General features: G+C 39.6%; 1 protein-coding gene across 1 annotated transcript in view; it reads left to right on the top strand.

Moving 5' to 3' along the window:
• The window catches only part of CCDC80 (coiled-coil domain containing 80), a 33,573-nt gene extending 29,756 nt beyond the window's left edge, over positions 1-3,817 (top strand). The window contains exons 7-8 of the mRNA XM_016200213.2: positions 2,040-2,120; positions 3,143-3,817. Coding sequence (XP_016055699.2) covers positions 2,040-2,120; positions 3,143-3,489 — 428 coding nt within the window. The 3' untranslated portion in view covers positions 3,490-3,817. The remainder of the gene's footprint in view (positions 1-2,039; positions 2,121-3,142) is intronic.
• The last annotated feature ends 11,426 nt before the right edge of the window (positions 3,818-15,243 follow it).

Below are 15,243 nucleotides of genomic sequence, written 5' to 3'. Positions count from 1 at the left end.
TATACATTTTTGGGGGGACACTTTGTATATCATCATTTACTTAACTAATCATCATTTACTTAGGTAATTCTTTGGTACCAACATTGGGTACTTCTCCACAAATCAAATGTTTTTTGTAAAACATGAATGGCTTTGGGAATTAAGGTATTAATTGAAGCACATTATACTATATTGCCATTCCTTTAAAAGGCACAAAGAAGATAGCAAGATGTGTTAAACAGAACTTTATTTTTAAGACAACCATGCCATTGCAGTGAATTTCCCAGTGTTTGGAAAACTAATATATATTTGTGTGTGTGTGTGTGTGTGTGTGTACCAAACATTCTTATCCTCATGGTCTGATAGAACTAATACCATTTTGAATGCGGATATATAGAAAGGAAAATGCATAGTACATAGAACTTACTACCAAGTTCAATGGTGAACCACGGAGATAATGGCAATTTCAAAAGTGGAAATCACAACTGAAGTCTCATTTAAGATACATCTCTGCAGAGGAAGAATTTTTGCAAGAGTCATGGGCGTGGGGAAGCAGCAGGGGCCACAGTTTTTAAAAAGTTCATTATTGGACCATAGATGAATCAGCATTATTTTGATACTTCTATTAGGAAGAGGAATCCATAGTTAGTTATAAAACTGTACTTGATCTATCGAAGGGGAGGGAGAGAGTTTTATAAAGCATGAACAGAGCCTGGCTTCTAGCTATGTACCAGTCAGTACCAGTAAGTTATAAATACATTTCAGTTTTTATTTATACTCCTATTATCAAGGTTAGTAACTTAAGACTTTATATCAACATACACAAGGTTTCATTGTGCCACTATTCTTAAGCATATCTTAAATTATTTATTGCCACAAATGGTGCTAGAAAACAGAAGTTCTTAGAGTAGTTAATGACCCTCCACAATAAGAATATAAATAAAATCATGACTCGTTAATTTTCTAAAGACGCCTTTGCCACAGCGATTCAGCGGTTTTTAATCTCTGCACACAGAGCCTAAGTCACATTACTGTAGGCAAGCTCTTCTGTTTACAATATATAGGACATGTGAACAAATCCTGTTTGTCAGGAATAATTAGATTCACGATCTTCCCTTTTGGAAACACGACTCAACCATGCGTGGAACAGAATGTTTCCCTTCTCTGGAGGAAGAGTCAAGACCACGAACATTTTTTTAAAACAGCGTTTTTTCTTAAGCTCCTCCTTAAAAGAGGCCTCCCATAGCAGCTTTCATTTACTCCCCTGGACAATAAACACATCAGTATTTTTATTATTAGCCCCAAGTTATTACCCTGACTAGGCTGGGATTTTGTCTAAGCTCTTGAGAGGATGAATTGACAGCCCCCTGGCCCTCCTGTTCCTTTCTCCTGAATCCCTCCCGGGTGCTTCATCTTCAAAAGAATGCCAACGAGCTACCAAGGCATGACCTCTCCATCCTGAAATTTAGCTGAGGATGGGAAGCAGACTGTGCTTGCCTAGGTGTGACCTACCCCTCTGAATCCTCTAAATAAGTGATAAGAACCTGCCCTTTAAGCGACAAACTTTATGAGTGATTTGGGAAGCCAGAATTATTTCTTTATCAATCACAACGAATGGGGGTCTTCAGGCTTTTCTCTGAAAGTTATCCAGGTATGTTTATGTGACTTTTTTCAGAACACTAATCAGTTTAGATCATCTCAGGTACTTTAATGTTCCAATGACTTTATTTTCGTTTTGTCATTTAATAAAGTGAGAATCACTGTTCTAGAGCAGATTCTTCTATTTTAATCTCAGAAAAAGCCACACCCCCCAAAGCAAACAAATCTGACCCTGTTGTTAATTCCAAAATCTGCAGTTCATCTTTTTCAAGGTTTTAGAAGTATTTAAATATTTTCTATGGGATAATTTAAAAATAGATTATTCTATCTAATCAGGTTATAGTCTATATTCTCTAAGTTCTATAAACTTAGAGATTTTAATTGTCAGACACTGATCTTTGGAAATAAAAGATGACGTAGAGCCCTTTTCACTAATTCTATGGCTATCTTTTTTCTCTTAGGTCTGCGCCACATAACCATCCTGAAGCTTTTAGGTGTTGGAGAAGAAATTGGGGGAGTCTTAGAACTGTTCCCGATTAATGGTATAGTGTTATTATTTTATAACAGTGTGAACGACTCTTAGGTTCAGTTAAATTATATTGAATTATGTGCAAACAGTGGGTATACCTCTAAGGTACACTCTACTTCCTTTGTACACACAGACATGTGTATGTGTGTGTGTGTGTGTGTGTGTGTGAGCATGCCCACACAGTATGTGTGTAGATGAAGGGGAAGTGGAGTGAAAAAATTAACATTGTTTCTAATATAAAATCACTCATAAGTGATGGTAAAAATATTCACTTTCTTAACTATTGATTTATGTCTGCATAGCACTGTCTGGTTTACAAAGCATTTTGATCTCTGTTATCTCATGTAATTCTCACAATGGTACTATGAGGCGCATAGGTTATATCTTATTGATTCCCTTTCAACAGATGAAGACATTTACTAAAAGGCTCCGAAAAGCTGAAAGAAAATGCCTAGTGACTAAAGGTTTCAGAGGGCACTTCCAGCCTTCCTTCCGAGATCACGCTCTTCACATGAGAAAATGTGTATAAAATCCAGGCACAATGCAGGACAGTGTCACTAATCATAATAGTTTGAATACATTTGCCCAGCTCTTACGTAATTGGTGTTTTTCACTTTCGACAATGAAATAAGCTTTTTTTATACAGACAACAGCATCAAAAGAAAAACTGCAATTGCAAAGAACTAATTAAGCTAACTGGAAATCAGCTTAGAAATATAAACAATATAACCTTTGTCAGTGACAAATTTTAAATAAATTGATCTTGGCAGGATTAAATTGAGGGACTGGGTTTATATGTTATAATGTTCCTGTAAAAGAGACATCATGTGCCCCAAAGTCTGACACTAATACTGTTGCAGAACAGCAGGGACCTTTACTTTCTAGCAAGAAAAAACAGCTAACTTCTTTCACTGGATTTTGAGCCAAAGAGAATAGACTCACGGGACCTCTCTTCATTCTTGCCGTGATTTCTTCTCACTTTGTTTTCCTGAGTGCTGACTTCCATCCACTGACAATTTTCCTATCCTATTCCAGGGAGCTCTGTTGTTGAGCGAGAAGACGTACCAGCCCATTTGGTGAAAGACATACGTAACTATTTTCAAGTGAGCCCTGAGTACTTCTCTATGCTTCTAGTTGGAAAAGACGGAAACGTAAAATCCTGGTATCCCTCCCCAATGTGGTCCATGGTGATTGTGTACGATTTAATCGATTCGATGCAACTCCGGAGACAGGAAATGGCCATTCAGCAGTCACTGGGGATGCGCTGCCCAGAAGATGAGTATGCAGGCTACGGTTACCATAGCTACCACCAAGGATACCAGGATGGTTACCAGGATGACTACCGTCACCATGAGAGCTACCACCATGGATACCCTTACTGAACAGAAATATGTAACCTTAGCCCCAGCCAGTTTCCCCTTCAGCTGTTAAAGCCGCATGTGGCCAGCTGCATAAAGGAGCTCTACCCACATTCCACACTGCCTACAGTCCTTCCTTTTTCCTTCAGTGTTCTTCCCAGATTAAATAATAGCAAACCTTTGCTTACTCATGAGTTGTTATTGAAGCCTTAAATCATAAAGACGTTTAAAAGAATTGCTTGTTTCCCTAACTGAAAGGGATCTGGTGCTGAATAATGGTACTGAAAATGGATATTTTACTTCTCTTACATGATGGACATCATTTGGAATATAGAATTTTATAGAATAAGAATTTATGTCTCTCTTTTACAATTTTTTGGTATTAATTGGTAAGTGAAAACTATGATAAAGAAAATTAAAGATCGCAGCCTATATTTTCAGGAAACACCTGAACAGTTGGAACAGACAGAACAGATAGTTTCTTAACCTTCTCTGAAATGTCAATCTAGAAATGATTAAGATGGCTCTGCTTTCTTTATATTGTTATATCTTTCATAAAGCTTGATACCACAGGAGTCCAGTGATATTGGCTGCCAAACCAGGGACAGTACCTAAACCAGCTTTTCTATCGTAGCCACTTCTGCTCTGTTGCTGTTATCTTCAGTGTCTGCTCAGAGACAGGGCAGGGAAAAGGAATCCCTAAAGCACCAGCAGAATCTGACGCTGCTGCTAGAGGTGACACTGACAGAGTTCCACAGGCACCCTGGACTTCCTGGCATGGAACACCTTGACCCCTCACACTTGACTCCTGTACTTACTTGCTAATGGGCCTGTTACCACACTGGACCTTGTAAAATAAAATCACAAAGAAGGAGATTATATCCAGGCGTTCTTTTGTGTTTTCAAAGGCAAATGTTTCTGTATCACAGTGGATAAAATTGTAGCTGGAGTGCAAAATACAATCTTTTTATTTGAAAAAGAACATTTATTCCTTACCTATGGCACACAATACCCTCCTTTTCTCCCTCCCTCTTTTCCTTTTTTCTTTCCTACTTTTCTTTTTTCAGAAAACAACTACCAAGTACTATTAGCAACTAATATCCATGAGCTGGCCCCAAGGCAGTCAGTCAGATTCCCAGGCATTAGCATCCTGACAGTGCCAGCCTCTACTAATAATGGGGTGCTTATGTTTTGCCACTGTTACTAATAATAACTAATTCTTCAAATAATCTTTGTACTGCTTATTGACTCTAATGAGCACAGATATCAATAACTGCATTCAAGCCACATGTGAATGTTCGCTATTAACTTACCTGTGCCTATTTGCACAAATCTGCCTTCACATCATCTGCACTTTGTTATAATTAGAGTAAAAGTGGACATTGTGACTCAGTGAGCTTGAGAAATCCCTTGTTTCGCCCCTCATTCTCCATGAAGATCATTCTTACCTGTTTTACAGGCAACTGAGGTCCAGAAAGGTCAAGCGACTTTGGAACACAGTTCTCTTACTGTGTAAATTATGCTCCCACCACAGCCCTCTCCCATGGTAGAGAGCTTTCCTCCTCCCTCCTTCTAGAACAGTCTGTACCAGCTGCTAGAGAAGTGCATGGGGGAGAGCCAGGCTGATGTGTGTTGCTCTTAAATTTATGCCAAGGTGAAGCACAGCTTAAAATCGCCGATAGAAAGGAATTTCCTTACCATTGTTTCTGAAACAATGCAGAGACAATTTTTAAGTAAGAGGCCCAAATAGTTTCAGTTTTAGGAAACATGATAATGATGGAGTTTCATGTCCCAAGGAAATGAGTTAGATATAAATAGAAAATTTACTTCCAGAATAATATCAATAAGGTTGTAGCTCCTGCAACCAAAGACAGACAACCCTTTTTCATCACCTCAGATTACTTTTTCAATCATTCTTTTGGTTTCACTGGCACAGAAATTAATAATTAGCAATGCACCTGGATTCTTTCTCTAATGAGTGGGCAAGAAGTCACGGGTCATTATTTGGAGCTCTGTACAATTAGCCATAGCTCAGCAAAAACCCCAAAATACCTTCAGAGGAAGATACTACTGGTAAAAGTTCACAAATTCTATAATCTGATAAAATACAAAGTATATTACAGCAAATGAGAGAACTGGAGAGTTAGGTTACATGAATCTGTTGTCTGAGGGTGTTGATCAGAGTTTGAAATCTGGGTACTGTTTTTCTGTAAAAGCATTTCCTTCCAAACAATAGCAACAAAGAAAAATGGTAAGGAACAAAAAATATATGCGGTCCCAAAAAATGTAGACACACTTTAACAGCTGATTTCTATTACATTTTGAAAATGAAATGTATTTTAATAAGCACTGCCTTTATAATTATTCAAAGTGTGTCTACATTTTTTTAGGATACTCTGATATAGTTCCTGAGAAAGAGTGTGGATTACTGTATTTAAAGAGAAAAGCTCCCAGTTGAGGTAGGGAAATCTGGAAGACTCTGAAAAGAACACAGCCTTGCCAAAGTTACTGGTTGTCACAAGTCCCTTCCATGAATTTCCAAGAATTGTTTTTCACCAGAGAAACTGCAGGCTCTGAGGTGAATATAAATTCAGCAGAGAGATCCTTCCCCTGCTAGAGACAGGGTTCAGGTGCAGTAGAGTCCGCAACGCCCAGATGGTCTCCTTTTCTAGTTTAGTTAATACTGAAACCCACACTCTCTCAACTTCTAGAGTGCCCAGGATAAAAACAGCTCGAGACCAGGGTGGATGGTGACCTCAGCAGGCCCTGATTGTTGAGCTCAGGACTCAATAATGTATGGAGATTACAGATAAAGAGAAGCCTCTTGAAAAGAAACTGTGTCCATTGCTCTGCCACCACGATTTCTCCTTTCCCTGCTGAATGCTTTCCTTTCCTTTCTCCTCTTTGGCTGCTCTGCACTCAATGGTTTGGGGTGTGCGGATAGTGGGGTGTAGTTGGTGAGTACTTTTAACTTCATGACAAAATGAAGCAGTTAAAATGCTAACCACTTCTCTTCAGTTCTCTCAGAGTTGCAGCAAAGCTGTTTTAGAGAATCTTTCTCTTAGATTTTTTCCTCTTATCTTTATTATTGAAAGTATTACAGATGTCCCCTTTTCCCCATTGACCCCTTCTACCCCAAGCCCGCCCCCACCCCAGGCCTTCCCCACCCTATTGTCTGCGTTTGGGATTATGCATAGATGCATATAAATTCTTCGGTTAATCTCTCCCCACCCCCCCACCCCACCTTCCCTCTGAGATCCCTCAGTCTGTTCCATGCTCCTGTGTCACTGGATCTATTTTGTTCATCAGTTTATTTTGTTCTTTAGATTCCACACATAAGTGAGATATGAGCTCAAGAATCAAGGTTACAGAGGTGTTTTGTGTTGGCCTCAGCCTATGATAGTGATGCCATCAGCCTGAGGCACTCACCCGGCCCGTCCTACTGTGGCAGCCCACACGGACATTTCCCTGAGCAGAGCCAACGTCGCGGTCTTGTCCTTACTGTGAGTGCAAGATGCGCTTCAGCAACAACCTTCATGGAGCGATGGAAAAAACAAGTTTATTACAGGTCGTGGAGGGTACACACAGCTAGGTCACAGGTAGAAACAGAGCGGACCAGGGGTTTTGACTTTATTGGGGTTGAGAATGGGGTTCCTAGGGTTTCATGGGTTCACTCTTTACTGGTGAATTTAAAATACAAGAGCAGGAGTTAAGGTGCGGGAAGCGTGGCCCAAGTGGTCAGTTATCTAGGTCATTCAGGGCTTTCTACAAGGGGGAGCTTCAGCCCTGGCCAGGTGGCTCAGTTGGTTGGAGCATCACCCCATACACCAAAAGGTTGTGGGTTCGATTCCCACTCAGGGTGCATATGGGACGCAATCCATCGATGTTACTCTCTTACTTTGATGTTTCCCTCTCTCCCTCTCTCCTGCTTCCTCTCTGTCTGAAATCAATAATATTAATAAAAATCCTCAGATGGTTAAAAATAAATAAATAAATAAATAAATAAATAAATAAATAAATAAATAAATGGGAACTTCATGGGCAGGCAGCTGGCTCTTTCTTTAGTTATGTAGTTGGCAATATGTTTATTTGAGATGGATGTCTTTGAAAGGAACGCCTTGGCAAGCCAAAGCTATTGTCAAATGAAAAAAGCTAATTGTCAGGCACTTACACTACAGGTGGTGAGGGGCAGATTCAATGGGTGTCCTAGAAGGGCCACTGGACTTGGGAAAACTGCTGGTCCTTGCCCTGACATGTACTTACCTGCATGACATGAGATGAGTCACTTTACCGCTGAGGCTCAGTTTCTCATTTCCAAATAAGAGAGTAGGACTAGAGATCTAAGATTCTGTCTAACTCAGTGACATTTATGAATCCTTCTTCACCTTTAGGGAGTAGAATGCTACGCTCAGAGGTTTCCTGTGGTCCAATTGAATTGAATTCTCAGGGAATCCAGACTTCATAGTTCCAAATTCAGTTCCAGATGTTGAGAGGGTTGGGGAAAGGTATTAAATAACTTCACTGAGTTCTTCCCAGCATAGCGCAGTGCAGCAGCTGATCAATGAGGTCATCACCTCTAACACACAGAAACCCTCATCATCTCCTTGCGGCCAGACTGGCACTTCCAAGGACATTCAGGTTGGCAAAGACCGTGAGCATCCCGAACGTTTAAGGAGTCCCTCCAACAAGGCACAGGCTCGTTCTTCACAATTTTGTAATTTGGTGACCACACGCATTATCTGATATCCTGAAGCTTGGACAAACTGGGCAGTCCTTGGCAGACTGCAGAGGCCTTAAATATTAGTACTTTCTTTCTAGAAATCAAAAGAATAGTCCTCTATCCTCCAAACTATGGGTGGATACGTGTGCTAAGGAGGCTGGGTGAAGAGATGGGGTGATTTTAAATTGATAAAACAGACCCTGGGCAAAATTTTCTTTGGCTTCCCTCCTCCCCCGTTAAGCACCCTTTTCCTCTCTCCGACCGTTTCCCCCTTTCCCAGGCCCCTCTCGCATGATCCATTCTGGCTCACAGATGGCTGTAACTGATTAGGTGTAACTGAGAGGCCAAAGGTGCCACTCTTTCCAAGGATATCTACAGTGCAAAAGGAGATCCTTGAAGGAGGGAGGGAGGGAACAGCTTGGCAAGCCATTTCTGGACGATTGCCAACCCCGGGAAGCAAACCTCACTTTCTTTCCCCAAAATGTTAAAGTAAATTCCTCCTGCAGACGTGACCATCACTCTGTCTCCTTCAGTCCTCTTTTCCATCCTTGGCCTGCTTCTTGTCATGAACACTTTTTAGAGAGCCAAATTGGAACAGAGTGGGCAGAGGCAGGTATAAGCCCAAATTTGACAAGGCCCGATAGAAATAGCTGAAAGCCTTGATGTGCAAAGAACCATCTGGTCACTTCATTTCTTAATCCAAGTGACTAACTTGCAGGTTAGACGCAAAGTTATACGAGGATTCAAACATTTATTGTTTTTCTACTATTTTCTATGTAGTCTGCTAGAAACCAGGAAAAAAAACTGAAAAAGACATTTATTTCCCTGTACAGACTAGTAGAGAACAGTCATGGACACAGTTAATTATAAGGTGGTATATATAATCAATGGCAGGTCCTTATTGGAAGTTGGGTAATAGGAAGGGACCAGGGAGAGATGAGTGAGGATAGTCCTTCAATCTTTTGGAGGTTAGGATTATTACACTGCTCTTCCTGTCAGGCTCCACATGATTTGAGCGAGTCCCTCATATTGATTTCGTTGTCACCATGGTCAGTGGCTTTTGGCACTCTTTCCCCGGGCAACTTCTTACCTCTCCCAGATTTAAGATGTCCATGGAAAGATGGTGGTACTAGTATTAACTCATTCATAAACACCGCCCCCCTCCCTGAAATAAACCAAAGTGAACAATAAGAGAAGAAAACTGCATTAAGGTTAAAACTAAGGAACAGTCTTAGTCTTGCAGCATAAACTTTGGGAAAACTGACTGCTAAGAAAGATCATACACTTGTAATCTATTGTTCATGCAAGGATCAGCTGTGGCTGAGAGGACAAAGAGAGGTGGCATGGCTATAGCCTGTCTTTTTATACCCCTTTTGATCCACCTAGCTTCCTAACTGAAGGAGGGAGGTTTGGAGACAAGGGTACATATACATACAGGGTGTCTCAAAAAAATGTATACACACTTTAACAGCTGATAGCTCAATTTTGAAAATGAAAGGTATTTTAATAAACACTGCCTTTATAATTATTCAGAGTGTGTACACATTTTTTTGGGACACCCTATATGTGGAGCACAGAGTTGGTTTACAACTAGACTGGAAAAGCTCTATCTTCATCTCTACGGACATGAGGATATTTGGTTTTTGACTTTTGGTCAAGATAAGGGCAGTGGGATTTATGATGTGACATTTAAAGTCTGAAACTACCTTGGTAATCCCCAGCATCAGTTAATTTAATGATGGCACCCAACTGGCCTGATAAATTAAGTAAACCTGCCTAATTACATGGCCAGAGAGGCATAACTATCCTGGGAAATTCCACTTTGAGGTCTCCCAAGGTCAAGATCCCTCATACAGTTCTTGGTAGTCTGAGCTGGAGAAAGTGACGACACCATGGTGACAGCACAGTCTGTGTACAAATAAAAGCCCTGGGGCGCTTGGACCTGCGACCTCCTTCAGACCCCCAATGTCTGCACTCTCCTCTCCTTGCTGCACTGTCTTTCGCGTCTAAATAAAAGTCTCTGTGAGTGTGCTCTGGGAAATCTGGTGAGCCTTTTATTTATTTATTTATTTATTTATTTATTTATTTATTTAAATATATCTTTATTGATTTCAGAGAGAGAAAAGGAGAGGGAGAGAGAGAGAAACATCAATGATGAGAGAGTCATTGATCGGCTGCCTCCTGCACGCCCCCACCTGGGGATCAAGCCTGCAACCCGGGCATGTGCCCTGAACGGGAATCGAACCCCAATCGCCTGGATCCTAGGTCGACGCTCAACCACTGAGCCATGCCCGGCCGGGCTGGTGAGCCTTTTAAACAGATGAACTTGGAAAATCTTTGCAGGGTGATGTGTGTAAATTGTACATATAATAATTTACAAAATAAGAACTATTAAAATATTGTATACAGTGGATTAAATGCATATAACATAAGAATATATAAAATATTATGTAAGTACATAGTATACAATATAAAAATCCTAGTAGCAAATGTCACAGCTGTAGAGAAAGCTCATGTGCTGCTTTCAAGACACTTCACTTAACCTGACTTCTAATCCAGGCAGGGGCTCAATCTAAAACAAGGAACAAACTAAATCTCAAGTGATAGCCCCGCTTCACAAAGAGGAGACAGTGTTAGCCGTCTTTATGGAACTGGCCCTCAAAGCAGGAGTTTCAACCACTGTAGAGGAAAAGCACACATCTAGAAAGTTTCTTCAGTACAGTTTTCTATGGTCCCTGCTTCCCTTCCACCTCCTTGAAGCAGCTTCCAGCTGTTTAGCAGAACTTCAAAGATGGCACTGAGGGTCCAGGCAAAGAGCAATTAGATAAAGGAGACTCTCCCGGCATCATTTTGTGGCAAACACTAGGCCTAATTGGAATGTTAAATTTTGTGTAAAGATGGGGACACAGAAATCTTAAAAGAAAGAACCTATACAAAAGGTATTCATGCACCTAGGCTTAAAACACAGCTCACCCACAACGGGGGAAAAATCTGTATCTATATGTAGATATATACAAATATACATACACACACACACACGTAATATAGCAGAAAAACATCTCATTTCTTGGTAAACTAAATGATAAAAAAGATATTTCTGCTTCGGAAAAAAGGGTGACTTGAGAATAATTTTCCAGACAAGCTGTCACTTATATTTAAGCGGCTACAGAAAGCAATAAAAAGTGCAAAATCTCTTTGAGCAATATGACTAGAAAAAACTGACAGTTAATAAATAGTTATTAGATACTAAAAAATATGCAAAACCTCAGAAGGTACATCAGCCAAAAACCCTTTTATGAGAAAAAAATCTGTTTTAAGACAGCTCCCAGCTGAGATAAATTAGCATTAAAAAGTTATGAATGAGGAAGTTATGTCATGAACAAATTAAGTTTAATTAGCTATGATCATTGGGATCACAAACTAAAAGGCAAACTATTAATTCTAGAAAGAAAAAGTGTATAATATACAAATTTTACAAAATCAACTTCCAAATTTCACCATAACTATCTCAGCATCAAATCTAAGAGTCACCACTATTTTATGTCTCACCAAAAAAGCACAGTCAATTAAACATAACTTTTTATCACTTAGAATCTTTACTTTTATATTCTCTGATTACACAAAAGAGGGAACTATAAGTTAAATAAATGAATTGAGCTATTTCAAAACATCCTCCCATTTCAAGCCAGAATCTTTTGAATTACTTTTTGATGCAGTCTTAGATGTCTCGTTTTCCACAGAGAGTGGGAAAGAGAAATATCCATGTGAGAGCAAAACATCAATTGGCTGCCTCCTGCACGCCCCCTACCGGGGATTGAGTCCACAACCTGGGCATGTGCCCTGACCAGGAATCAAACCAGCAACCTCTTGGTGCACAAGACGACAGCCCAACCAACGGAGCCACACCAGCCAGGACGATGCAGCATTTCTTAAGAAAGTTTCTCTGTAGTCTCCAGGCATTTTTTCCCCAAGCTATTGACACTCATTTTGTAAAAAGTGATGCTTGCCATGTTCTCAATCTACCCAGGAGGTATCAATGAAAGATTTTCAGACAACAACCAAGAAGACTCTTATCCTCTCAAATGGTCCTTAAGTGGTTTGTTGAATGAAATAGCAAGAAGTTGTAGTTATCTAGTCAAAGCAAATGCCTGCATGTACAATCAAAGACAACTACCTTCATCGTTACTGCTGTGAGGCAGCAGCTATTTTAACATGCCATTGGCTTAAAACATCCCAATTTCACAGATGATAACATAAAAACATATGAGTGTGAGAGCAGACCTGGATAAAGTTCTCAGAGCTTATTAAGAAAAACTGGGAGTTGGGAGGACACATAATATCCTAAGTTCCTCATCTCTCAGAAAAAGAAGTCAATGACTGGTATTTTAATTTTTGAGGTTGATACATTTATAAATAAGGTCCTAAGTTTACTTTTAAAAATACAAAAGTACCTACTAGTAATGAAAGAAACTAGAAATGTGAGTGGAATAAATCTCAAATATTACAAGAAACTTACAGACACAAAAATATGTAAATAACAATAGAAAGAGTACAGATCTCATTTTCTAACCAAGTGTATGAAAACCAGAAAAATTTAAAAGTATGACTAAAAACCTCAATCACACTACCCTTTATTCAAAACAGAATAGTTAGAAAATAACAGTAATAACAATGCTATATTTTAAAGTCTTTGAGGACTGGCGTAAGGTGTACTTATTCCAAGGAAATTTTCTACCAGTTATAAGCATGTTCATTAACAAGAAAGAAAATAAATTTATTTCAAGTAGATAAGATAGAAAAAGAACAAAATAAACTTTAAATAATTAGAAACTGCTCAACCTATTTTTAAAAACCAGAGAAACCATCCATACACATAATTCAAAATAAGAAAAACAGAACTACAGTAAAAGAGGAAATAAAAAGAATTATGAGAATGATTTATAAATTCCTATGCAAATAAATTAGAAAATCTGGATGGTTAACTTTTTAGCAAAACACAAATAACCCAGAGTAAGCCCAGAAGAGAATAAAGGGGAAAGAGAGAATGTTGGTGGGGGAGGGGGAAGCACTCCTTTAAAAAGTGCCAAGCTGAGGCAATTTTATTGGTGAGTTCTTTCAAAACTTCAGGGAACACATAAAGCTGACGTTTTTAAAAATCTCTCAGGGAACCGAGGCCAATGAGAGTTGGCAGCTTGACCTACACCACATCCGTACGGGATTGTTAGGGGCACGGGTTGATAAATCCCAGCAGGATTAAATGCATGACCAGCCATGTCAGCAGGTTTCCTTTACCTTGGCAGAGAGAGGCTAGTGCTGGAAGCAAGTGAAACAGCAAGACAGGACGGAAGCCCTGCAGGTCCGTTTGAGGATTTACTGTGATTCTACTTGAGGAAAATATCACTTCACCGTATTCATATTTGGATAAAAAATTTATTAGTTTTAGGGCTTTGCTTGTATTTTATTTGTAAAGTTGTGTTGGTTTCCATATAAAAGCGATAAGCAAGAAGTTTATATTTCACATTATGTTTGTATGTATTTAAATAACTGCGAAGTAGAAAAAAGGCCAATACTGAGATCTGTGAGAATATTTTTTTTCCTTTCAAGGGGGGATATGTATTACTCAATTTTAGAAAGACTACTTAGGCTTTAGAGAAGGAAAACAATTCTGTCCTTTCTCTGCCTCTTCTCCTTTACACTAGAATGGTAAGTTTATGGGGAAAAATCTGGACGTAAGGAAATGGGAGAGTTGCCAAGGACGGGGACTGTTTTGTCAAGCTTGTTTGGGCCTGTGCAAGAGCCAGAGGAGTCCCTGCAGCTCCACAGTCCAATCCAGTGCACAAGCAACAGGACTTCCACATGGGGATTCAGAGGCAAAAAGCCTCAGAGTTATAAAGTAATTCTGCCCTCCGTATCTCCTCTGCACATGGATCTTGAAAACCTACGGCAGCTGACCAAGGATTTGGGACCCTGGGTCTAAGCCACCTTTCCAGCCACACTCTGTGCTTCCCCTCAGGATTAGGCTCATTGCTAGATAGAAGTTTGGTTCTAGGACCAATGACAGGTCACTGCAGGCCATATTTGTGGTTCAACCAAAGGCTATTCAGAAACCATGAAGGGGCAGACTTAGTACATTAGTTGTAGGTCTTAAACTTAGAAGAGGCTTTAAAAATAGGAAAGGACTTTAGAAACCACTTATTCCAACATCTATACCAAGGAAGGATCTCTTCTAAAATATTCTGATACAGTCTTTCCCTAAAAAATTCAGTCATAGAGAATTTATTTCCTTCTCTCTACTACTCTTCAGGAAAACGTTTTCTACTGTTAGAAAGTATCACTTGTTAGGAATAGTCTTCCCTATAAGAAAAGAATGACCACCACCCTGTAACTTTCACTGTGGTCTGGTTCTTTAGAATAAGAAGGAAACCTACTTTTTCCACGTGACAACTGTTCTCTCTAGGTTACACCAGGACTCCCAGAGCACCTGAGATGACAGGATATGGTTTCTAGACCTCTCACCTCAGTTATTCTCCTTTTAAAACAGTGGTGCCCAGAAAGGACTCCAGTGCACCCACATCAGAACTTCACACTTGAGCTACAGCTCACCCTCTGTCTCTTAGTAATGGTAAGTCAATGCAAGTAAGCCTTACTTTGAGCAATAAATGCTTTCCAAAAAGGGGGGGAAGTAATTGTAAATAAGAAAACCAAACTCCATGAAGTAGTGGACTCTTTTATGTAATATATTCTGTAGGCAATACCTTTGCAAATAATATTGTAATTTTACCTGTTCTGTAAGGTAAATATGTTCTGCATGCATTATTTCCTTAGAGTGAGGTCTTCCTATACTTGATTTTCCTTACCTTTAAAACTGTTATAGTAATGTAATCTTCCTGTTTCACAACTCTAATGGGAATGCCTATTAGGTGAACAGTTTGCTATTCTCTGAAGTCAAGATCTACTGAAAGAGTTGTTTGGGTCTCTGCCTCACTCCATTTTTTAAAATTAAAAGTACTCCACATCCCACCTCATATGACAGAGTAGTGACACAAGACATGGGTGTA

Source organism: Miniopterus natalensis, chromosome 6 (genome assembly GCF_054644295.1).
Source record: "Miniopterus natalensis isolate mMinNat1 chromosome 6, mMinNat1.hap1, whole genome shotgun sequence".
Taxonomy (NCBI): domain Eukaryota; kingdom Metazoa; phylum Chordata; class Mammalia; order Chiroptera; family Miniopteridae; genus Miniopterus; species Miniopterus natalensis.
Note: the sequence above shows the minus strand (reverse complement) of the source record. Positions and strands in the feature narration are given on the sequence as shown.